Source organism: Coptis chinensis, chromosome 1 (assembly GCF_015680905.1).
Source record: "Coptis chinensis isolate HL-2020 chromosome 1, ASM1568090v1, whole genome shotgun sequence".
NCBI classification, from domain to species: Eukaryota; Viridiplantae; Streptophyta; class Magnoliopsida; order Ranunculales; family Ranunculaceae; genus Coptis; species Coptis chinensis.
In genome coordinates this window covers 64,073,948-64,100,801 of record NC_141456.1, presented here as the reverse complement: position 1 = coordinate 64,100,801, position 26,854 = coordinate 64,073,948, and the positions used below count along the sequence as shown (strand labels likewise).

Below are 26,854 nucleotides of genomic sequence, written 5' to 3'. Positions count from 1 at the left end.
AGCCGAGAATCGTCCCTTTCTACATACTACGTACCCTCTCTCCTATGCCACTTCAATCTTCCATCTCATACTCACCATATCAACTGATGCGGCATCCACCTCATGCCCATGTGTTCACCACTTGCCGTTACGAGGATTCAAAGTCTTGGGGTGACGTGCTACTGGTCTTACAAAAGGCAACCCCGGAGGTAGTTCTCAAGTCTTAAATAAAAATCAACCGAGTCTTAACGATCAAGAAAGAAACTACCAAAAAAAAAAAAAAAAAGAAAGAAAGTTAGCCTAACAATCCGAACTATGTACTAGTCAAGTCAAACGGGTGAGCCAACTTTGTAGAAGAATCAGGAAGCTACTAGACCCAACCCAAGTCCGCGTAGGAGTCGAGTCGGTCACCAAAATTCCAAATTGTACGTCAACACCGACGTCACAACTCACAGAACTCGCCTATAAATACAGAGTCCATTCTCATACCGTCATTATTATTTTCAAGAAACTCTTTTAGCAATCACAAAAACATAAAAAGATAAAATACCTCTTCTTATCTCTCAAGGTGTACATCTAATCAATTTACTTTATCATATATTATGTCGGACCGTTTATTGGTGTGAACTTTATGGATGCCTCTTCTGTTTATTTGATCTCTAGCAGTTTCATAAAACTATTTATTAACGTTTCGATATATTCTCTAATTGCAGATGCAAATCTTTGTAAAAACTCTTACTGGAAAGACCATCACCCTTGAGGTTGAAAGCTCAGACACCATCGACAATGTCAAGGCCAAGATACAGGACAAAGAAGGCATCCCTCCGGATCAGCAGAGATTGATTTTTGCTGGAAAGCAGTTAGAGGATGGACGAACCCTTGCTGACTATAGTATTCAGAAGGAGTCCACTCTTCACTTGGTTTTAAGATTGAGGGGAGGCATGCAGATTTTTGTTAAAACCCTGACTGGTAAAACCATCACGTTAGAGGTCGAGAGCTCCGATACAATCGACAACGTAAAAGCCAAAATTCAGGACAAAGAGGGCATTCCACCTGACCAGCAGAGGTTGATCTTTGCAGGGAAGCAGTTGGAGGATGGTAGAACCCTTGCTGATTATAATATCCAGAAAGAGTCAACCCTCCACCTTGTGCTTCGATTGAGGGGAGGAATGCAGATTTTTGTTAAGACTTTGACTGGCAAAACCATCACCTTGGAAGTCGAGAGCTCTGACACTATTGACAATGTCAAAGCCAAAATTCAGGATAAGGAGGGTATTCCTCCTGACCAGCAGAGGTTGATCTTCGCGGGAAAGCAGTTGGAGGATGGGAGGACTCTTGCAGATTACAACATTCAGAAAGAGTCGACCCTCCATTTGGTTTTGCGTCTTCGGGGTGGGATGCAGATTTTTGTGAAGACTCTTACAGGGAAGACAATAACATTGGAAGTGGAGAGCAGTGATACCATCGACAACGTTAAAGCTAAGATTCAGGACAAGGAAGGGATACCCCCTGATCAGCAGCGTCTTATTTTTGCCGGTAAGCAGCTTGAGGATGGGCGCACACTTGCTGATTACAACATCCAAAAGGAGTCAACCCTTCACCTTGTGCTCCGTCTCCGTGGTGGTTTCTGATGGGCCAATTTGATCTCGCTTGTTTCTTCTGAAAACATTTTACTTTTGCCTTTACTCACTTGGTACTTTCCTTTAAACATGTATGGCCTTTTTTCTTCATTAAGAACCTTCCAAAGTTTTCTTGATGATTCATAAATAAATGTACCGCGAAGGCTTTCAATTTAGCGGTGTTAGTGTGGCTGTTAAATGGGTTAGATGTTTTGTAGGTGAAATCGAGCTATAGTGGATTTTGAATCTAATCAATTTAGCTGTGATTGTTTTCCATCTACAGTCTCTTTAATGTACACAAAAATATGAAATCTTTGTTCGTTTAATCTAGATCCAGTCTTTCAAAGAACACCGATATTATTCATTACCAGAGTTTGACCTTGTCAAGCGTCAATATCCAAGGAATAAGGGCTAGCTAGACAGACTAATATTATCATCAGAGTTTGACATTCAGAAGTAGTAAGGGCTTGGCTAGACAGACAAAAAAAGTATGGGTTAACCCTTAAATGGGTTACTTAGGACCAAGGCCCAAAATTTCGATATCGGTTAATATATCGGTGTACCCAAAAACCGAGATATATCGGATATATCGGATATCTCGGTTTTTGTTGACCAGTCCAAAGGTTCTAAAATATCGGATATTTCGCCGATATATCTCGGATATATCGGATAGTTTGGAAATTTCAATATTAAGTTATTAACAATTGGTCAAAAAGTCAACTGATATATATCGATTATCTCGGAAATATCGATTATATCGGCGATATAAACTTTCATATCGGAAATTCCGATATATCTCGGGAAAAAAGGGGTTCAATATTCGGTGGATATATGTCGAAAATATCGATATCGGTGTACCAATTTACCGAGATATATCGGCGAGATATCAGATATCTCGACGATATTTTGGGCCATGCTTATGACAACATAACCCTTAGGACAACATAACCCGATGAATATTGCATAAATGATTTATTCCATTACCGGATGTGGCCCCATTTGCTGATTGTATGAAATACTCCTAATACCCTTCAAGGTATTAGTGTTTTGTTTTTATAAAAAATGATTTATCATTATACGAATTTACATATATACTCTTGAACATCTCCCACCTTCTTGTCTCATCTCTTCCTAACTAGTACATAAGAAGTTATGTTTTCTCTCCTATTCCTACCCAAACAGGACATCTCTTCTTCTCTCTCAACAACTTAGTACACAATCACCAATGAAAACTCCCTTTGTTCCCGCTCAAATTCCTTTCCTTTTCTTTTCTCCTACCATATTGATCAAATTGTATTGAAAATGTTTGGAAACTTCCCTATTGTTTTATATCTTAGTTTTGTTGTTGTGAAATGGAGTTCTTGTATAGGAAATGTATGACAGGACCTGCTTTTTCATTTTAATCAAAGATACGATTTTGTTAATCCCATTATAAGTATATGGTATAACAAGGTAGTTTTTATCAGTACAAAAATATACCTGTAAAAAAGAAAGATGTGAATGCGACGGTATAACACAGTAGTTCTAGTTTTTATATGTTGCACAAATGTATATCTGGGTAAGAACAAATATGTGTATGCCCAAAACTCAATATTGAAAGAGAGAAGTCAAAACATGTAGTGGAGTATGATCTTGCCCATATATAAAGTACCAATATACAAACAAATCTAAGAAGCACCACGTGAGCAGCTTCAATAATTAGTACTGGAATACTATGATGTTATTTAGAAAATGGTAATATGAGCAGAGGCATCAGAGATTACTTTATTTCCAAAGAAGGTTTATAATGTCTCAATGGTATTGTATGTTGTTTTAGTCTGGAAAATAGATCACGTGGGAAAGAAAAATCTATATAAACCTTCAATTCATGGCATACTCCAATTGACGGCATGCTGTCTTTGTTTAGGTGATGTTAGTAGTGTAGGCAAAAGTACTTAAGTAAGAATGATTAATCTTAATTAAAGCAATTAAAAACAAAATCCAGTAGCACGTAGTTTAGTTTGTCCATCCAGGGACTTAAGCACTGCATTTTTTTGTTTTTTCACGGTTAACCCCGATTCTACCATTCCGTTCAACCTGGCAAGCAGGTCAAGCCACAGGCAAGCAAGTCTTTGGCCACCGTATTTCTGATCATGGCCCCAGCTCAGGTGAAATTGAGACGTTGATTTCGCAGTAGCTAATTTGCAATAGCCAGTACGAAGACCCCACAATTGTAAGAATCTGTCTGCTTTACACAGTTGGTGTATTTGATACTCCATTTTTTCTGGAGTTTCGATTGTGGTATACAGCCTTTATCGAGCATTAAGAGGGCATATTGAAGTAGGGTGCCGAGCTTTTCGAGGCGGGTTTAGGGTCGGCGATAGGCTCCGCCAGTGAATCATATATCCAACAAGTCCAAGTAGGGAAGTTGAAGACCACCAGTATCCAATGCATGTTTGAGATATTGAAGGCCATCATCATGCCCTTAGATCTGATGACGTATGGGATGCGGGTGTTTTGTTAGAGCATATATCTGAAGGTCATCTTTTGGTTTGATGAAAGGTTGGAAGCAAGGGCAGAAATCTTTTGTTCCATAGTCAGGTTCGGATCGGTAAGGCTCACTTCAACAGTTGTATACAATGACTCCCAGCTGACCTGTATCAGTTGAAACAAAAGTTATTTGCACGATCTCAGAAAGCCTAGAAAAGTACGAGAAAAGAAGTGGGTTTCGGTCAAATAACCGGGATCAGTGTATCAGGGATGACAATGTAGGACTGCGACAAATCACATTTTCTGAGTATATCATCAGAGTTGGCAAGTCTGTTATGGGCCCTGTCAAAAAGTGCCATGTAGAGCGAAATGACCTTGGCGACAAAAAGAAATAACAAATTTATCAATAGGATGAAACGAGTTCCGAATTAAGTTGGGTAAATTCAAAGCAGCAGTTGGCATACCTCATCATTTAGCCACTGATTAGGGCTAAGCAAGTGGTATGTGCTCATTCTTAAGTCCAAACCCCGACCATAAAACCTGAGCTTTACAGAGTTAGAAACACCGGACTTTAATAGGTCGCGTTCATGGTACCACCTGTAGGAACCGTTATTTCAGAATGTAAATTTCTACAAACCGTGAAAACCATGCGCAGCGGAATTAATGGGTTCTCACGATTTTGGATAGAAAATCACACTTGTAGATCAGCTGTGATAACTCTGAGAATCCAGAATCAGCAACCTCTTGATCTTCTGTTGTATTTCTATGCACAGAGTGGACGTTGTGTGGGTAACGATCTTTGATAAGAGCCCAAAACTGTAGTTTTAACCCTGTAACAGTCATAATTTTAGACCAATTATGTGAGTAATAATTAAGAGTTAACACTGACTACGTGTTTTTATGCATTTCAGGCTTCAAAGTCCATTATGTGCAGAAATGTGCCACTTTAGCGAGATGAAGGAGCAAAGGTCGGTTACTAAGGAGTTCCGTGATTAAAGGCCAAGATTCAAGAAGACAAAACCTTTTTAAAGCTCGGTCAAAAGCTGAAAAGTCGACGCGGGCAGAAACAGCACACAAAGTCAGCAGAACTTCCAAAGGCCGTATCTTTAGACTCAGACCTCGGAATTGGGCCTACCTTATATTAAAACGACCGGCTCGGAAAGAGATTTCCAATGGTCTAAGCCTTGACCCAATCAGAGGAGCAGAAGCAGACAAAAAGTCTGTTGAAGCCAACTACAGCTGAAAAGGCCTTTTTGGACTGAAAGAATTGGGTTTTGGGCCTGATTCTCTGGCCCAAAACATGGATCCAAGCCCATGCACGATTTTTGGATCTGAAAGTATAAAAACAAGAGCTTGACTCTTTGTTAATGGTAGATAGTTAGGTTAGAAAATAAATTAGGTTAGGATAAGAAAAGTAGCCATTAAACCTTAGTCTAGATCTAGTTTTAGATTAATTAATTAGTTTTTATTCTTGCCTTAAATTCAGTATTAAACTATTGTTATTGCTATTCATTAGATAAATAAAGTTAATTAGTTCTCCATAATCTAGTTTCATTTCCATTTACTTATTTAGTTCAATTCTTAGATTCAATTATTTGTCATTATTAGTTTAATTCAATTATTGCATGAGTAGTTTGGAGTTGAGTTTAAACAAGTAAAGTTCAAATCTTTATATCATGTCTTGTTTGAATTCCATTGGGAATGATAGCGTGATGATTCTCGGCTAAACCTCCATTTGAAGGGGTTGAGAAGCCTTGATGAAAGCTTGATTCCGATTATCGTAGAGTCGTCGTAATTTCCTTTCCACTCTAGAAATGATTAATTCACCATGAGAATGGGTGTAATTGTTCACATGCTAGTTATGAATTGGTAGAAATGCCATGTGTAATTAGGGATTAGGAGTAACAGTTGTTACTCACGGCGATTCAATTCGATTACTTACGATTAAATCGTTAGTAGGATTAAGTCGAATTAAGGTGGAATCAATCCCCCTCTAACTCCTTATCATAGAATCGACGTAGCATTCCAATAGTTGTTCTAATAGTCGACTAGTTGCATCTTGTGGGTAGTTGCATCGTAGTCTAGTTGCCATTTCGTAAATTTCTCATTAGACTTAGAGTAGAGTAATTAGACTAGAAAACACAGCATGCGGAAGGACTAGGAGTGGAACGAATCATCTACTCCACTATATCTCATAGGATTGAGAGTAGAAATCTTTGATAAATCTTAGGCACATAAAATAGTTTTAGTTTACTTACGTTTTGAGTTTTATCGTTCATTTCGTAGGTAAACTATCATTTTTATATTTTATCAAATTGCGCCGCTGCCATCTTAGTTTCACTTTAGCATTGTTTTCATAGTATAATTAGTCATTTTTAAGTTCCATTAAACCTACCCTTGTTTGATTCATACTGTGGTTGTCCGTTTCAGCATTGAAAACTTTCGAGAAAAATTTGCCGCGGGCGCACTCTTCCTTAAAGGAAGGCAGCGCTCCAAGTTATCGGAAGCCGAGGCGACGACCCACTTCCAAACCGAAAAGGACCCACACTAAAACACTGTAACTTGAAGTTACACCGAACCGACCAGCTTCAAAGTGTGGCCAGCGCGCTGAAATTTGAATTTTGCCGGATTTCCACAGGTTTGATTCAAACTTCGATTTTTCAAGTTTTTCAGTGTTTTAACTTGTTATATACACTGAACACGCGTAAACAAGACGCTATTCATAAGCGAAGCAAGGACACAATCAGGTATTCCTTTCTTCCACACCTCGCATCTCCTGTTAGAGGTTTATACTAGTATATCAGAATTGTTTGGAGTGTTGATGTGTTTAGCTAAGTTTGGTCTTAGCCTTGTATGAGATTAAGGTCTGGTCGAACAAAAACACCAAACGTAATTACACAACAACGTAAACAAACAATTCTATCTAGTATACCATTCATTGCACCTCTAGCTACTATTCTACATACTCTACCTGACACAATGCCCGACGGAGGAGAGACTCCTCTCTCGGACTTTTATAAAGCCTTGAGCGATAGCCCCAAATCTTGCATCGTTCTAGCAGACCCAGTGGGGGATTTCCGAATCCCCCCAAATATTTTTAATTTGTTACCCGTTTTTCATGGTTTAGACCATGAAAAACCTTATCAGCATATGTGTAGGATTGAACAAGTCATGACAACATTCCACCATCTTACGGTTGGTGCGGAACAAATTAAACTGAGGGTATTCCCTTTCACCTTAGCCGATAAGGCGGCGTCTTGGTTAACTGCCCAAACGCCTAATTCTCTAGACTCATGGGCTAAACTTGTTCAAATTGTTTATGGAACATTTTTACCCACCCCTAAAGACGGATGAGATGCTTTCCAAGATTCATTTCTTTCGACAAAATCCTCATGAATCATTTTCAGAGGCTTGGAATCGTTTCACCGATCTCCTTATAGAGTGTCCACATCATAACTTAGCGAAAGACACATTAGTTCGTGACTTTTTCAAAGGACTTCTACACCATTACAAAGAAGTCCTTGACATAATGAATGGGGGTAGTTTCTTAAGTAAAGGAGCCTCGGAGGCTTATAAATTTATAGAGGATCAAACTAAGCGAAATAACAACTGGGGGGGTAGTGACGATATCCACCGCTCCGCTAGTTCTTCTAATACAGTTAAGGCCGCCGGTATGTTTGAAATTAAACACGATCCCGAGCTTAAAACTCTAATCAAATCACTCACTAAAAAGGTAGAGGCCATTTCTGTTCAACAAAAGCCTATCCCCGTCATGAATGTAAATTCAAATCCATGTAGTTTCACATTTGGAGCCCCGAGCATCCCGACTTCCATCGTCCTATAGCCTATGAACAAAGCTTTGTTCCATTAATAGTGAACCTAAAGGCCCTTGGAGACAAAATCCCAACTTCGGTTGGAGAAATAACCAACACGCCACACCTCCGTGGTACAATAATCAATATGTTTAGGCCAACGCACGTTTTATCCAAGCTCCACCACGACAAGGACGGGTCGGGTAATTTTAATAATTACAACAACCAAGTGCAACCTCGACAAGGTCAAGTACAAGGTCAAGGTAGTTATAATAATTATAACGCTTAATAGAGTATCGTTCCGGTAAATAATAACTATCAAAATCCGCCCATAAATAATTCACGCGAGATAGTTCCAGTCACACCACCCGTGACTACTACACCCACACAACCGGATCGTCTTGACACCTTCATACAAGTGAGCCAAAAACTTTTCCAAACCATGGCTCAATCTAACCAACAGCTTCTACATTCCGTTAATACTTTAAGCTAACAGTTGGCCCAAGATAAAGCCCAACCCAAAGGTGTGTTTCCAGGTCACGCAATACCTAATCCTAAAACAACAAACACAGCCTTTAAGGTAACCGATAATACTAGTAATGAATATGAAAATGTAGGTGAGCTAAATGCCATCACCACTCTCCGTTTTGGCAGAGTGGTTGATAACAAGGTAACTATGCCTATAGTTACCCACCAAAGAGTAACCTACACCGCTATTTTACTAGATACGAAATAGAAACCTAAGAGACTACCAATTTGTAGAGGTACCGGTTACAACATAACCTAAGAAACAGGAAGCCACGGTTAAACATCCAGGTGATACCATTGCTAAATATAGACAGAAACCACAGTTTCCACAAAAATTAGCTATGTTAACTAGGGATACAAATTATGAAGAGATTAGGGACGTTTTCAAGAATCTAACTATAAACCTTCCCTTTCTCCTAGCTATTAAAAAGCTACCACACCATGCTAAGTTTCTTAAGGAGTTGTGTACTACTAGGCGTAAGACAAATATACCAAAAAGGCGCTTTTTTAATGGAACAATTCCCAACTCTATCTGAACATAATGAAATTGTTAAGTACAAGGACCACGGTCGCCCCTTTGGCAGATGATGCACCTTAGGAGATTCCTATACGACGACATCGTTATTATTAGACACGGGGCTAGTGTTAACTTACTCCCATTTTATTTGTATAGACAAATAGGTCTAGACGAGATGCAACCCACTAAAATGACGTTGCAATTAGCTGATCGGTCTATTAAGTATCCTAAGGGTGTGGTCGAAAATTTGCTGGTAAAAATTCAGGATTTCTACTATCCGGCTGATTTTGTCATCCTCGATACAGAAGTTGTTAACGACTCTATCCCGATCATCTTAGGGCATCCTTTCCTGGCAACTGCCAATGCGCTTATTAATTGCCGCGATGGTTCGATGTCCATGTCGTTTGGCCATCTTGCTGTTGAAGTAAATGTTTTTAAAACAAAGAAACATTTACCCGATTTGTCTATGGATGGAGAGGTAAGAATGATTGAGAGCTTCGCTCGAGATTATTTCAACAACACGTTCCATGATAATCATATGCCCAAATTTCTTTCCTTTGGAAGTTCAGACTCCAACATTTTCATCCCTACACTAGCCGATACACATATTATGGATGAGGACGAGATAGATGACTTTCTCAAAGATATAGAAGACTACCATAGTAATGTGGATATAACCAATCTAGATGAGGAAATCGATGAGTTTCTTAGAGCAGGTGATGATTCACCCTATCAAGAACTACTTTGCACAACATCCACCTCGACTCCCCTCCTTCCACCCTTTCAAAGGAATCTCGAGTTTGCACTCGACCCTTTTGTTTCTCCTGTGCTTCATAATTTTTTAAATCCACCTAGTAAACAAATACTTCAGAAGAACAAAGCATTTGACACCTTCATTTTCAGACTTGAGATAGTCCCTACCTACACCATGAATGAGTTTTATGGTAAACCCACATCCTCATTGTCTACATGCTTTCCCTCTACAACTTATCCATATCCACCATATTCTCCACAACTATTCACTTTTCCACACTTATTCACTAGGACACCCTCTCGTTCAAAAATGAAAAAGAAGGTGAATGCTAGGTTACGTTATAGGTCTATCTGACTTTGCTGTCATTTCACTAGGTTGCATCATAGGAAATCTTGGTGCTTGATTGTGTTCGGATATGTTTTCTGTGATATTTATTTATGGAATGATCCACAACTATTTCGGTTGTTGATATATGATAAACTGCATGTTCATACATATGTTTAGATAAAGGCTCGAGTATTTGACTATAAACGACTCAATTTTTGTGTTTGGTGCATTTCCTTTCATTTTCATATATTGGTGAGTGCACCATTAAGGTAACCGGGCCCTCCCTATGGAGTGTGTGGCTGTAAGTACTGGATCCTAAGTCCACGTTTAATATAATTCACGTTTTCCACTCTTGCATGTTTTCTAGGATTTTTGAGTCATGTTTTTCTATGGGGTGAATTATGTCTTTCTTGCTTATTGTTTTTCCTTATATATATATATATATATATATATATATATATATATATATATATATATATAAAAGAATAAATATAGTAATTTAGGAAGTCTCGGGAATCTGACTTTAAAAGACCCACTTAAAAAACAAAATTTCTAAGCTCTGTTGTAAAAAATTTGTTTGGGGGTGAGGTGTTCGTGTTTCCGTCCTAGAATGTTTTATGTCCCATTAGAGTTGCTTAGGCCGTTGAATTGTATTTCGATTCGGGTTGACATATTCTATGAATTTATAGTTCATTCGTTCGCATAACGTATGTCATGCACGCACTTCGAGGTGTTATCCACTATCTTATATGTCATCCATGGTCGGAATAGAGTGTTTTATGGATCATTGGATTGGAAATTCTCTCCTAATCATTTCCATATCTCATTCACAAAAATCGGACCGGTAACGAAGCGGCAATATTAGTTTGAAGTGGCGCGAAAAATCGGGAAATTAGAAAATTTCGAATTGGGCTTGGGCCCAACTCGCGCGCACCTGCCGCGCAACCGCGCCCTTGCTCCACACCAACAGTTGTCCTTCATATTCTCAAATTGCCATTATCAAACAATAACCAAAAATTCGAAACCTAAAACCAAAAATTAAAAAAAGAAACCTAATTAAACCCACGCCCACATTCAAATCAAGTTCAAATCTTCTCTAAAACCAAACCACCACCAAATCCACCAACTTACATCACCAAAAACTACCGAAAATTACAAAATTCAAAGTCATGCCACCACCACAGCGCCCACCACCACTATTTGTTTCATTTGGTTGACTTAAATTCCAACCCCACATCCCATTTAAACCCCCTCTACATTCCAAACACTCCAATGGCTCAACAACGTCGAATTTTGCCAGAGCAAGCATTTACTGGCGACCACTTCGCGCCATTTTATGGTGACGAAATGATTAGTAGAGACTGATAAATGTTAAAATGATTAGCCTACCTACGAAATGAACTATGAATTCACAACGTAAGTAAACTATAACTTTTCTAATAAGTGGTTTATCAAAGATTATTCTACTCTCAATTCTATGAGATATAGGGGAGTAGATAGATTCGTTCCACTCCTAGTGCTCTAGCATGGATGTTTTCTAATCTAACTAGTCGTTTTTAAGTCTATGAGAGTTTTACGAAGGGAATTATACTACGATGCAACTACCCACAAGATGCAACTAGTCGGTTATCAGAATACTAAGGGAATGCTACGTTGATTCTATGATAAGGAGTTAGAGGGGGATTGATTCCACCATAACTCAACTTAATCCACTAACGACGAATCGTCGTAATCCGAATTGAACTGCTTTGCAGGACAATTGGTTATTCCTAATCCCTAATTATACATGGCATTTCTACCAATTCATAACTAGCATGTGAACAATTAAACCCATTCTCATGGTGAACTAATCATTTCTAGAGTGGAATAGAAAATACTTAATTTACTCTACGATAATAATCGAATCAAGCTTTCATCAAGGCTTCACAACCCCCTCTAATGGAGGTTTAGCCTTGAATCATTCCGCAATCATTTCCATTTATATTAAAACTAAACATAATATAAAACATTGAAATTTATTTAATTAAACAATAATGAAATCTAATTTAATGACTAAATTGAACTAAGGACATGAATTGAAATTAGATCTAGAATTGGAATTGACAAAATCGAAATGGATAAAGAATACTACTTTATCGATCTAATCAAATGAAGAACAAGATTCAAAGGTTTAATCTAATAAGGGATTTGAAACTAATTAAAGAAAACAATTAAATCTAGATCTAGAAGCTATTTTAATGGCTACTTTCTATTCTAAGCTATGAACCCTAATTCTCTACTAATTAATCTACCATTAACAAAGACTTAAGCTTTTGTTCTTATACATTAAGATCCAAAATTCGTGCATGGGCTTGGAGCCAGGGTTTGGGCCAGAGAATCAGGCCCAAAACCCAATTCTTTCAGTCCAAAAAGGCTTCTTCAGCTGCAGTTGACTTCCACAGACTGTTCGTCCACTTCTGCTCCTCTGATTGGGTCAAGGCTTGGACCATTACAAAGCTCTTTCCGAGCCGGTCGTTTTGACATAAGGTATGCCCAATTCCGAGGTCTAAGTCCAAAGATACGGCTTTCGGAAGTTCTAATCGACTTTTGCTCTCAGATCTCGCTAAAGTGGTACATTTCGCACATAATGGACTTTGAAGCCCGAAATGCATAAAAACGCGTAATCGATGTTAACTCTTACTTATTATTCACATAATTGGTCTAACAAGATGATTATTAAGGGGTTAAAACTACAGTTTTGGGCTCTTATCAAACCACCCCAAACGGCATTTTTGCTTGTCCTCAAGCAAATATGAGAAATTAGAATAAGTGACCAAAAATGGAGTTCTAACTACTCTCGTTTACTGAGTGCGATTGCATTGACCATATGCAACAAGGCCTTAAACCACTAGGAATTCCCTAGTGGACGAGTTATAGCCTCGTGAGAGTTTTCCATGAAGGTACTCACAAACTTCATCTATACTACAACGACTAAGAAAATAAAACTATTGTTTCCTTATTCATGCTCAACTATCTATACATCTCTCTAGCAATTACATAAGAATAACCAAATCAAAACCCTAAGTTAATATATGCATAATAATCAATCATCTACAATAAACATATATACAATGAGTAGTACTATCAAATGTTTAGCGGGTTTGTTTCGAGAACTTCGGAATAAGCGTCCTTAAATAGGTTCTCACAATAATAGTCAAGAAACAACACTCTGATTTTTGCACTCAAGTTTTCGTTACTCCGATGTATGCAGAGTGGGCACACTTTACCTTACAATCTCAATGACAACAAGGAAGCCGGGTCGATCAAACACATCATCGCCACTTTACTATCACACTAACCTATTCCTAATTGACCTAGAGGTCTTTATTAGGTGTTACTCTGGGGATTAGGAGGTGGTTTAAGAAGGAAGGAAATGGATATTCAAAAGGACAAGTCTGAGATAATAGAGTCTTCAGTATTATGTAACCGAGAAAAACTTGTTATTTTCTTTTGCTTCTACACTTTGTTTCCATCCTTAAATTTTTTTTTTTTTTTTTTTTTTTTTTTTTTTTTTTTTTTTTCTTTTCCTTGGCTTTTTGACTCCTTTTTTCTTCTATTTTTTTTGGAGTTTTATTTTATTTCTATTTTTCTTTTCTTTGGATGGAAACTTCTTTTCTTTATTTTCTGAAGCAAGTAACAATTTTTTTTTACACGGTTTTCTTCTTCTTCTTTATTCACTCATTCTATTCTCGGACTTATTCTAAATTGGGTAGGTTGATTTATTCTTTTTTTTTTTTTTTTTTTTTTTTTTGTTTTTGTTTTGGGGTAAAGGAATTGTGGTGTATGGAAGGCTAAAGAAAAGGCTCGAGTGGTGACTAGCGGAAAATAATTCATAGGTTTGAATTTACGGCTATATCGATCCAAAGAGCGGCCTAAATTCTCACTTAGGTTATGGTTTAGTGATCAAGCAAGTGGGCGTGTGATTTCTCTATCCGGATTTTACTTCTCCCTTGTGTCATTTCTCAAATGTTTTGGCTCATATAAGGCTTTAGGCTATATTCTCACAGGATTTGTAGAATAAGTACTCTAGCCTAGATTTCAGAAACTTCATCGCTAACAATCATAGATACTCATGTAATAAATTTATAGATAGATGCAAAGATTATTACCTACATATTAACCTAAGTTTCTAACAATTATTCTGATGCAAATATTTCATTGAGACTTCTAGATTGTTAAGAGCATGGAGAAAAGAAAACAATACCAATATTCCTAAGTGTATAGCATACTTTTTATTTATATTTTTGAATTTTTTGAAATTTTAACTAGAAAACAAGTGCATATTATACATATCTATATCCCTAACAGATGTCTTAATTACACGTGTTTCTATGCCCCCAAACAAAAAGCATGCTTTGTCCTCAAAGCGTTTAAATAAAGAGGGTAGGAAAAATACCATTGAAACGCTGGAAATTCAGAAAACATCCGCAAAACAATGTTAGAGCGTTACTAATATAGGAAATAAAAACTGACGCAACACTATAAGAGTTCCACCCATTATGGGGTTAACAGAATTAAATTGCTTGGGACATAAGCAGACACTAACTCAACTAAAACTTACCTCCACTCCCGTTGTTATTCGTCATCTTCGTCATCCTCTACTTCTATAAAGAAGTGAGGTTCCTTCCAGCGTCTGCCATGCTATGATAATTTGCCGGCTTCACGCCATTTATCATCTATGGTTGCTAACCTATTAAGTGCCACTTGGTCTGATGGGGTGTAGGGTGCAACCTGGTGAGGTTGTATCCACCACCCATGCCAAGTCATTGCACGGAAAGATCGAATAATACTATTGGTGGGTCGCGACCGTGTCTACCTTAATCCAATCCGTGAAACGTGTACAAAAAAGCGGGGAAAGAAACATAGCATAATACGTGAAATTAAAACAGGCATAAGAAGGTACTTATGCCTCATGGTATAGGCTCGTGCTAAACTAGACATCAAAGTTCGGGAAGGTCATAGAATCGGGCCCATTGGCTAAAGCAAGGAAAACGCCGCAAGTGGCGTCATTCACGAAAGAAAAACGCCATTCCCCTAAAATGTTTAGCATAATCCAAAACATAACAGTTCCTATGTTCATGGACCGGGCTACCAAGGGCAACGCGTTATAGTCCCCTTGGTCCTCAATCTGAAAATGCCTGCCCCATAAGCCTCGTGCAAAAGACTCATAAGTATAGACATGCATATTATCGACCCAATAGCACCATGGGTCTTGTCTCTCACGGGCATAGCAAGTCCAAGAACAAATGCTAGCAAGAACCTGGTAATCTCCATTGGTTCATCGTCAATGTTGATGGAGAACACTTGTTCTCCGTCCGGTCTCTCAAAGAAAATGCAGTTATTATAAAAATAAGATGCAAGTCTGGAGAATAAAGTTCAGCCGGTCTTACCATAAGAGGTTCCCAGACAACATATGTGATCACCTCGCGAAACCAAGCACCGTAAGTATTGCTTTGGAACAAATCTTCGAAAGACTGTTCCGGTATCAATATTGGAGATGTCATCTCAAAATTACGCTTTGGAATAGCTGCGAATGATGCGGATACTACTGCTGCGTAAAACCTGGAAAATTTCTGGTCTAGGTAAAGCGGGCCGGCGGCAACTTAGTATGCTGGCGCTTCTTTGTATTTTGGAATTCCATAACTTAGCTGGTCGCTTTTTGACTTGCTGGCGCCTTCGAGTAAATTTTTCGGCTGAAGAAGTGTAGCTGAAGGCCAGCCAACTCAACTAGGCGCTGGCCCGAGTTGCGAGAATTCGAAAATGAAGTCGAAGCGGGGAATCGCGGGTTTGAAGGGTGAGTGATGGAGTTTAGGTGTAGTGTGAGTTGTGAGGATAGATTGTATCAAGTTTATATAGGCTTAAAGTTGCTAGAATGGATCGGAAAGTTGCCAAAACTAATTTCGGCGGTTTCCGAAATCCTAAAATTTCCAAACTTCAAAACGGAAACAACTCATATCCGGATTCTAATTCAAACCCAATATATCTCTTATTTGGATATTATGACTGAATGTACCTATTTAATCTAGATTTCATCCTACAATGATTCTCAATCATAGATATGCCTATATCTGGCCATATTTTCACCTTTACTCCGCGATAGAAATTCTAACACTAGGGTTTTTATAAAAAATACACTTTTTGAAATAATCAAACCACCCCCAAACAAGTTTGGAAGGTGTGGTCAATATGACACAAGCACTCAAAGTGAAAATAAACCCTTATATTAAAATGTCATTCGAGTATCACTACAAGATTCACATTCTTGAAATAAAAGTTACATTACAATAAAGACAACAAAAGTAAATAAAACAACAACTTATAAAACAAAAAATAACAGGACTATCACTCCTCATCCTCTCGAACACCTGCCATTTGGTGGCGGAGGGGCCTGAACTTCAGTGGTGGCTCCCGGCTCCGGAAGGTCCGGCCAGCGATCGTCGCCCGTCGACCGACGCTCATGCCTAGTAGCCGTGTCCTCGGAGGCGAGTCGTATGAGGTGGGAAGCGTGCTAGCATCTACTCTGAAAGTGGCTGGGCTTTCTATCTCCCTCGCCCCCATCTCTCATCCTCCCTGCGGGTGCGGATCTCGAAGTTGTGATGAATGGTCGCCTGTCGAGTCCGAGGTCTGCACAGAGAGTGTTGAGTGAACGCATGCCCCTATGAAGCATAGCCATGCGCGCCAAAGATCGGACCAACACCTCCGGAAGGCATCCGTTATCAAAGCAGTGCCATCCTCCTCATCCTCCTCCGACTCATCCTCATCTACCCTCTCTCCTCCTCCTCGGCTGTTCCCTATCCTCGGGCAATTTCCGGACTTGTTGGACACACTCCCTATAGATCGCGGGTTCCCGCGCGGGGTAATGTAAATCCTCTCCGAGGCGGAGTTGCCTTCATCTTCAACATGATCTTAGTGATAAGCACGGGGAAGAGGTGCCAACGACCGTCCGAACCTCCCTCGATCATGTTCAATTAAAAAACTCCGGGATACTGAAATCGTGCTTCCGCTCCTGGAGTATCCATAGGGCGATGGAGGCAGTCGGACCGATGTCACCGACCTTGTCCTTGCCTAGGACATTCCGACCAATCCATCGGGTCAGTAGCCCGTTAGTTGGTCCTCGAGATGCTGGCGCGCACAAATGGGAGTTTGGATTGTAGCTCCATTGATGACGATGCGCCCATCAACGGCTCAACCCCGTCAAACCGGGATCCTGTAAACGGCATCAGATTGATTCTAGGCGGAATGCCTAGAATCTCACCAACAAATTCCGTGAGTCAACTCCTCCTCTTCTTCCTCACCAACACAAAAATCTTACTCCCCTCCAACTCCCTGGTGTTATAGAACCGTCTGACCAAGTCTTCGTGGTAGAAGTCCTCGGTCGAGTACCACAGACTACTCCAGTCTCTACTAGCCATTTCGTCACCGTAAAACGGCGCGAAATGGTCTGCAGTGAAAATTTGCTCCGGTATAATTCGGCGTTGAGCCATCTAGTGTTTGGAATAAGAATTGGGGTTTAAATAAGATGTGGTGGTGGTGGTTTTACTTGACCGACTTGAAGAACAGTGGAGGTGGTGGAGTGGTGGCGGCAGCACCAATTGGTTTGATTTTTCGGTGGTTTTTCGAGTTTTAAATTGGTGGAGTTTGTTTTGATTGGTGTTTGCAAACAAAAATGGGTTGGGATATGATTTTGGGCGTGGGTTTATGGTATTTCTTTTTAATTTTTTTCTTTTTTAGGTTTTGGAGCTTTGGCAATGGCGGTGGAAGATGAAGAACGCGATGAACTGTTCGTGAGAAGGTAAGAGCGCGAGCGCGCTCTCCATGGGCGCGGGTGGGCGCGAGTTGGGCCCAAGCCCAAAATCGAAATTTTCGATTTTTCGATTTTTTTTTTTTTTTTCGCGAATTTCAAATCAAAATTCCCGCTTCGTTACCGGTCCGATTTTTGCGAATGATATATGGAAATGATCAGGAGAGAATTTCCTATCCAATGATCCATAAAACACTCTATTCCGACTTCGGATGACATACGAGATAGTGGAAAACGCCTCGAAGTGCGTGCATGGCGTAAGTTGTCGCGAGCGAATGAAATCTAAATGAATAGATCATGTCAATCCGAATCGTAATACAATAAAACGGCCTAAGCAACTCTAATGGGACATAAAACATTTTAGTACAGAAACACAACACCCCACCCCCAAACAAATTTTTTACAACGAAGCTTAGAAAATTTGTTTTTAGCAGTGGGTCTTTTAAAGTCAGATTCCCGAGACTTCATAGATTACTATGTTTATTTTATTTTTTTTTTTTTTTTTTTTTTATTTTAGTTTTAGAAGGAAAAACAATAAGCAATAAAGACATAATTCACACCATAGAGAAACATGACTCAAAAATCCGAGAAAACATGCAAGAGTGGAAAACGTGAACTATGTGAACCGTGGACTTAGGATCCGGTACTTACAGCCACACACTCCATAGGGAGGGTCCGGTTACCTTAATGGTGCACTCACCAATATATTGGAATGAAAGGAAATGCACCAACACAGAAATTTGAGTCGTTTATAGTCAGATACTCAAGACTTTATCTAAAACATATGTATGAACATGCAGTTGATCATATATCAACAACCGAAATAGTTGTGGATCATTCCATAAATAAATATCAGAGGAAACATATCCAAACACAATGAAACACCAAGATTTCCTACGACACAGCCTAGTGGAATCCAAACGAAGTCGGATAACCCTATTGTGTAACCTATCATGCACCTTCTTTTTCATTTTTGAATGAGTGGGTGTACTAGTAAATAAGTGTGGAAAAGTGAATGGTTGTGAAGGATATGGTGGATATGGATAAGTTTTAGAAAGGCAGCCTGTACACAATGAGGTTGTTGGTTTAGCACCGAACTCATTCATTGTGTGTGTAGGGACTGTCTCAATTCTGAAAATGAAGGTGTCACAAAGTTTATCCTTCTGAAGTATCTGTTTGCTAGGAGGATTTAAAAAATTATAGAGCACTTAAGAAAACAACAGGATCGAAAGTGCAAACTTCGGGTTCCTTTGAAAGGGTGGAAGGAGGGGAATCGAGGTGGATGTTGTGCAAGTTAGTTCTTGATAGGGTGAATTGTCACCTACCGAAGAAACTCATCAAATTCCTCATCAAGATTGGTCATATCCACATTACTATGGTAGTCCTCTACATCTTTGAGAAAGTTATCTATCCCGGCCCCTCATCAATAATATGTGTATCGACTAGTGTAGGAATGAAAATGTTGAGTCCGACTTTCCAAAGGAAAGAATTTTCGCATATGACTATCGGGGAACGCGTGTTGTTGAAATAATCTCGAGCAAAGCTCTCGATCATGCTAACCTCTCCATCCATAGACGAATCGGGTAATGGCTGTCCCTTGTTTTAAAAACATTGACTCCAACAACAAGATGGCCAAAAGACATGGACATTGAACCATCACGGCAATTAATGAGCGCATTGGCAGTTGCCAAGAAAGGATGCCCTAAAATAATCGGGACAGAGTCGTTAGCGACTTCTGTATCGAGGACTACAAAATCAGCCGGATAGTAGAAATCCTCTGAACTTTTACCAACACATTTTCGACTACACCCTTAGGATACTTAATAGACCGATCAGCTAATTGCAACGTCATTTTAGTGGGTTGCATCTTGTCTAGACCTATTTGTCTATACAAATAAAATGGGAGTAAGTTAACACTATCCCCCAGGTCTAATAACGCGGTGGTCGTATAGGAATCTCCTAAGGTGCATTGTCTGATAGGGCGACCCGTGGTCCTTTGTACTTAACAATTCCATTATGTTCAGATAAGTTTGGGAATTGTTCTGTTAAAAAGGCGTCTTTTGGTATATTTGTCTTACGCCTAGTAGTACACAATTCCTTAAGAAACTTAGCATGGTATGGTAGCTTTTTTATAGCTTCGAGGAAGGGAAAGTTTATAGTTAGATTCTTGAAAACGTCCCTGATCTCCTCGTAATTTGTATCTCTAGTTAACATGGCTAATTTTTGTGGAAACGGTGGTTTCTGTCGATATTTAGCAATGGTATCACCTGGATGTTTAACCGTGGCTTTCTGTTTCTTAGGTTGTGTTGTAACTGGTACCTCTACAGTGGTAGGCTCTTCAGTTTCTATTTCGGTATCTAGTAATATAGCGGTGTAGGGACTCTTCGTGGGGGTAACTATAGGCATAGTTACTTTGTTATCAACCACTCTGCCAGAACGGAGAGTGGTGATGGCATTTATCTCACCTACATCTTCAAATTCATTACTATAATTATTCGTTACCTCAAAGGCTGTGTTTGTTGTTTTAGGATTAGGTATTGCGTTACTTGGAAACACACCTTTGGTTTGGGCTTTATCTTGAGCCAACTGTTGGGTTAAATTATTTACGGATTGTAGAAGCTGTTGGTTGGATTGAGCCATGGTTTGGAAAAGTTTTTGGCTCACTTGTATAAAGGTGTCAAGACGATCCGATTATTGTGGGTGTAGTGGTCACGGGTGGTGTATTTGAACTATTTCCGCGGAATTATTTATTGGTGGATTTTGATAGTTATTATTTACCGAACGATACCTCTATTAGCATTATAATTATTATAATTACCTTGAACTTGTGCTTGACCTTGTCGAGGTTGCACTTGGTTGTTATAATTATTAAAATTACCCCCGACCACGCCCTTGTCGTAGTGGAGCTTGGTTAAAGCTCTGCGTTGGCCTAACATATTGATGATTGTACCCTTGAGGTGTGACGTTTTGGTTATTTCTCCAACCGAAGTTGGGATTTTGTCTCAAAGCTTAGGTTCACTATTAATGGAACAAGCCCTCGCTCATAGGCTATAGACGATGGGATTCGGGATGCTTTCGGGACTCCAAATTTAAACTACATGGATTTGAATTTACATTCATAACGGGATTGGCTTTTGTTGTACGGATATGGCATCTACCTTTTAGTGAGGGATTCAATTAGAGTTTTAAGCTCGGGATCTGATTTAACCTCAAACATACCGGGTAGCCTTAATAGCGTGGAAGAAGAACTAGCGGAGCCGAGAGTAATCGTCACTACCCCCCCCCATTATTACGCTTTAGTTTGGTCCTCTAAAATTTTATAAGCCTCCGAGGCTCCTTTGTTTAAGAAACTACCCCCGTTCATTATGTCAAGGACTTCTTTATGGTGATGTTGAAGTCCTTTGAAAAAGGCAACGCGAACTAACGTGTCTTTTGCTAAGTTATGGTATGGACACTCTATAAGCGGATCGGTGAAACGATTCCAAGCCTCTGTAAAATGATTCATGAGGATTTTGTCAAAAGAAATGAATCTTGGAAAGCATCTCATCCGTCTTTAGGGGTGGGTAAAAATGTTCCATAAACAAACAACAAGTTTAGCCCACGAGTCCACGAATTAGGCGGCGCTTAACCAAGGCGACGCCTTTATCGGGCTAGGTGAAAGGGAATACCCTTAATTTAATTTGTTCAAACCAACCGTAGGATGGTGGAATGTTGTTAGGACTTGTTCAATCCTACGATGTTTGCCGGTAAGGTTTTTCATGGTCTAAACCATGAAAAACGGGTAACAAATTAAAATATTTGGAGGATTCTCAAATCCCTCACTGGGTTTGCTAGAACGATGCAAGATTTGGGGCTATCGCCAAGGCTTTGTAGAAGTCCGAGAGAGAGTCTCTTTTCTTCCCCATTATATCGGTGGTGTGTGTGGAATAGTAGCTAGAGGTGTAGTGTGTGGTATACTAGATAGACTTGATTGTTGATGTTGTTGTGTATTTACGCTCGTGTGTTTTGTGCGACCCGGACCTTAATCTCATGCAAGACTAAGTCGAGCTTAACTACACATGCAACACTCCAAACAATTCGATATACTAGTATAAACCTCTAACAGGAGATGCGAGGTGTGGAAGAAAGGAATACCTGATTAGGCCCTTGCTTCGCTTATGAATAGCGTCTTGTTTACGCGTGTTCGGTGTATATAAGAGAATAGAACACTGAAAAACTTGACAACTCGAAGTTCAAATCAAACCGTGGAAATCCCGGAATTTCAGAGAAGCGGCGCTGGCGCTCTATATATAGGCGCTTCAAAGGCAAAGTCGAGCTCCAAGAAGATAGCTGGGTCGCGCTCTCTTTGAAGCGCTGGCCAATGTATAAACGAAAGTCCAAGAAGATAGCGGGGTCGGCGCTCTCTTTGAAGCGTGCCTTCAGCGTTTTCTCGAAATTTTCCAAAACTGAAACGGCAACCACGGTATGAATCAAACAAGGGTGGGTGGGTGAAATGGGACTTAAAAATTACTAATTCTATTATGAAAACAATGCTAAAGTGCAACTAAGATGGCAGCGGCGCCATTTGATAAATTCAAATGACTAGTTTTACCTACGAGATAAATCGATGAAACTTACCAACGCAAGTAAAACTAAACTTAATCTAATAAGTGGTTTATCAAAGATTATTCTACTCTCAATTCTATGAGATATAGGGGAGTAGATAGATTCGTTCCACTCCTAGTGCTCTAGCATGGATGTTTTCTAATCTAACTAGTCGTTTTTAAGTCTATGAGAGTTTTACGAAGGGAATTATACTACGATGCAACTACCCACAAGATGCAACTAGTCGGTTATCAGAATACTAAGGGAATGCTACGTTGATTCTATGATAAGGAGTTAGAGGGGATTGATTCCACCATAACTCAACTTAATCCACTAACGACGAATCGTCGTAATCCGAATTGAACTGCTTTGCAGGACAATTGGTTATTCCTAATCCCTAATTATACATGGCATTTCTACCAATTCATAACTAGCATGTGAACAATTAAACCCATTCTCATGGTGAACTAATCATTTCTAGAGTGGAATAGAAAATCTGGCGACTAATTTCACGATAATCGAATCAAGCTTTCATCAAGGCTTCACAACCCCCTCTAATGGAGGTTTAGCCTTGAATCATTCCATAATCATTTCCATTTATATTAAAACTAAACATAATATAAAGCATTGAAATTTATTTAATTAAACAATAATGAAATCTAATTTAATGACTAAATTGAACTAAGGACATGAATTGAAATTAGATCTAGAATTGGAATTGACAAAATCGAAATGGATAAAGAATACTACTTTATTGATCTAATCAAATGAAGAACAAGATTCAAAGGTTTAATCTAATAAGGGATTTGAAACTAATTAAAGAAAACAATTAAATCTAGATCTAGAAGCTATTTTAATGGCTACTTTCTATTCTAAGCTATGAACCCTAATTCTCTACTAATTAATCTACCATTAACAAAGACTTAAGCTTTTGTTCTTATACATTCAGATCCAAAATTCGTGCATGGGCTTGGAGCCGGGGTTTGGGCGGAGAATCGGCCCAAAACCCAATTCTTTCAAATCCAAAAGGCCTCTTCAGCTGCAGTTGACTTCCACAGACTTTTCGTCCACTTCTGCTCCTCTGATTGGGTCAAGGCTTGGACCATTACAAAGCTCTTTCCGAGCCGGTCGTTTTGACAGAAGGTATGCCCAATTCGAGGTCTGAGTCCAAAGATACGGCTTTGGAAGTTCTAATCGACTTTTGCTCCTCAGATCTCGCTAAAGTGGTACATTTCGCACATAATGGACTTTGAAGCCCGAAATGCATAAAAACGCGTGTCGGTGTTAACTCTTACTTATTATTCACATAATTGGTCTAACAAAGATGATTATTAAGGGTTAAAACTACAGTTTTGGGCTCTTATCGAGACCTGAATAGCTTGTGGTACTTTCGACCGAAGCCTTTTACCACGGAGACTTAGTCCCAACGGTTCTATAACACGAGGGAGTTGTTGGAGGAGTAGAATTTTGTTATGGTGGCGAAGAGGAGGAAGGAAGTAATCGGCTGGGTTGTTGGTGAGATTCTAGGCATTCCGCCTAGAATCCATCCGATGCCACATTACAGAGTCCCAATATAATGGGGTAGAGCTTGTTGATGAATGTGACAAGCATTCGAAGGGAACTACAATGCGAGAGCTTCGCATTGTGTTCGCCAGCATCCTTAGAACCAACCAGCCGGGCTGCAGCTCGAGTGGATTGGTCAAACGCCCTAGGAAAGGAGAAGGTCACGACATCGGTCCGAATCTGCCTCCACATTTTATGGATACTCGGGAGCGTATACGAAGTTCTATATCTTGGAGTTTATGCTTAACATGATTAGGGGAGTAGGGAAGTCTATTGCACCTCTCCCTATGTTGATAACCAAGATCATGCTGAAGTTGAGAGCAGCTTCGGCATCTGATAGGATTTACCTCACCCAGCACCGAAATCCTCGTATCTATAAGGATTGTGTCCAACGAGTTTGGAGGTTGCCTGAGGATAGGGAAGAGGATGAGGAGGATGGTGGAAATGAGAATGCCTCGGAGGATGAGGAGGACTTGACTTGTTTTGATGCTGATGCCTTGGAGAGGTGTTGGTCAGATGCAGAACGCATGGCTGTGATTCATCGTGGCATGCGTTCACTCAACACTATCTGCGAAGACCTCCGGACTCGACAGGCTACTATCCATCATAACTTCGAGATCCGTACCCAGCGAGAGGATGAGCGTGGGAACAGATAAGGACGAGCTAGAAGCTCAAGCCCGCCCGGCCGACATGCTTTTGCACGTTTCCCACTTCACGGGGATTCTCCTTCCGAGGACACACCATCGAGGCACGGCACGGCGTTCTTGCCGAAAAGATCTAATGGTGTCTTTGGCCCATCGAGCCTCGGGAGCCATCTCTTGAGCGTGTGCCCTCCGCTACCAGTACCGACGTGGTTAGGGATAGTATAGTTTGATGTTTTTTATTTGTAGTTTTATTATTGTTAGTTATTTTAATGTAAGTTTTAATTCCGTAATTTGGATTTTGTAGTAAAAGGGCATTTAATGCCAATTTTAATATAATGTGGTTATTTTTATTGTGCGTGGTTGTTTAATATTGATCCCACCTTCTCAAATTGTTTAGGGGTGGTGTTATCTATTCCAGCATGAGTTTTATATGACCCTCGTTTTTAGAAGTTATTGCGGAGTCAGGGTAAAAATATGGCCGATTAGGCATATCTATGAATAAGTATCGTGGTAGGATGAAATCTCGATAAAATAGGTAGATTCTATCCTAAATTCAACCTAAAAGATACTAGGTTTGTTTTAGAATCAAGAAAATGAGTTGTTTCCGCTTTCGGTTTGGAAATTTTAGTATTTCCTAAACCCGCCAAAAACTTTTTGGCAACTTTTCCGATCCGTTTTAGCAACTTAAAACCTATATAAACTTCATTCATTCTACACTCACAACCCATACTACACCTAACTTCCATCACTCACCTTTCACTCCCCACGCTTTCCCGCGTTTAGTCTCATTTTTCGATCTTCAAGACCTCGGCGCACTCGCGCTTCTGCAGGAGGACACTCGCTCTACACACATTTGTTAGAATTTTGTACAGAGCGACTTTTTAAGTTTGGTTGAGCGACTTCGCTTAACACTGGAATTCCAAAATCATCAGAGCGCACTCGCGCCCAAGTGGAGCGCCCTCGCCCCTGACATCCGTGGACCAGAAAAATTCCAGTTTTCTGTGGGTTGTTCCCGGGTCATTCGCAGCTATTCCAGAGCGTAATTTTGAGATGACATCTCCTACGTTGATACCGGAACAGTCTTTCGAAGATTTGTTCCAAAGCACTACTTATGGTGCTTGGTTTCGCAAGGCGATCACATACGTAGGCTGGGAACCGCTTATGGTAAGACCTGATGCACTTTATTCTCCAACACTAGCATCTTATTTTTACGATAACTGCATTTTCTTTGAGAGACCAGATGGAGAACAAGTGTTCTCCATCAACATTGATAATGAACCAATAGAAATTACCAGGTTCTTGCTAGCATTTGTTCTTGGACTTGCTATGCCCGCTGAAATACAAGACCCATGGTGCTATTGGGTAGATAATATGTATGTCTACACTTATGAGTTTTTGCATGAGTCGTATGGGGCAGGCATTTTCCATATCGAGGACCAAGGGGACTATAACGTCGCCTTTGGTAGCCTGTCCATGAACATAAGAACTGTTATGTTTTGGATCATGCTAAATATTTTAGGGGAATAGCGTTTTTCTTCTGTGAATGATGCCACTTGCAGCGTCTTCCTTGCTTTAGCCACGGGACGTATGTACCATGACCTTCCCCGAACCTTGATGTCAAGTTTAGCACAAGCCCATAGCATGAGGCATAAGTATCTTCTTATGCCTGTTCTAATTTCCCGTATTATGCTATGTTTCTTTCTTATTTTTTGTACACGTTTCACGGATTGGATTACGGCCGATTAATCGCATGCGACCCACCAATAGTATTATTTGATCTTTCCGCGCAATGACTTGGCAAGGGTGGAGGATACAACCTCATCAGGTTGCACCCTACACCCTCGTCGCATTAAGTGGCTTTAATAGGTTAGCAATAATAGATGATAAATGGCGGAAGCCCGGCAAATTATCATGGCATGGCAGATCGCGAGGGACCTCACTTCTTTATAGAAGAAGATGATGAAAGGAGATGATGAATAAGCGGGAGATAAGGTAAGTTTTAATTCTAGTTAGTGTCCGCTTATGTCCCAAGCAATTTGATTCTTGTTAACCCCATAATGGGTGGAACTCTTATAGAGTTGCGTCAGTTTTTATATTAGTATGTTTTAACCTTGTTTTGCAGATGTTCCAGAATTTCACGCGTTTCCATGGTATTTTTCTACCCTCTTTATTTAAATGCTTTGAGGACAAAACATGCTTCTTGTTTGGGGGCATAGAA

The 26,854-nt window shown here is 39.8% G+C and overlaps 1 protein-coding gene across 2 annotated transcripts; it reads left to right on the top strand.

Moving 5' to 3' along the window:
- Window positions 1-401: 401 nt before the first annotated feature.
- Window positions 402-1,874, top strand: LOC147524928 (polyubiquitin-like). 2 transcript variants are annotated; one of them, XM_086604692.1, is made up of 2 exons: window positions 402-547; window positions 693-1,874. In XM_086604692.1, exon 2 carries the CDS (start codon window positions 693-695, stop codon window positions 1,608-1,610), a length of 918 nt encoding a protein of 305 aa, XP_086460818.1. In that variant the 5' UTR covers window positions 402-547; the 3' UTR covers window positions 1,611-1,874. The 2 variants fall into 2 exon arrangements, with proteins under 2 accessions (XP_086460818.1, XP_086460813.1); XM_086604687.1 differs by having other exon boundaries at window positions 494-599.
- Window positions 1,875-26,854: the final 24,980 nt, after the last annotated feature.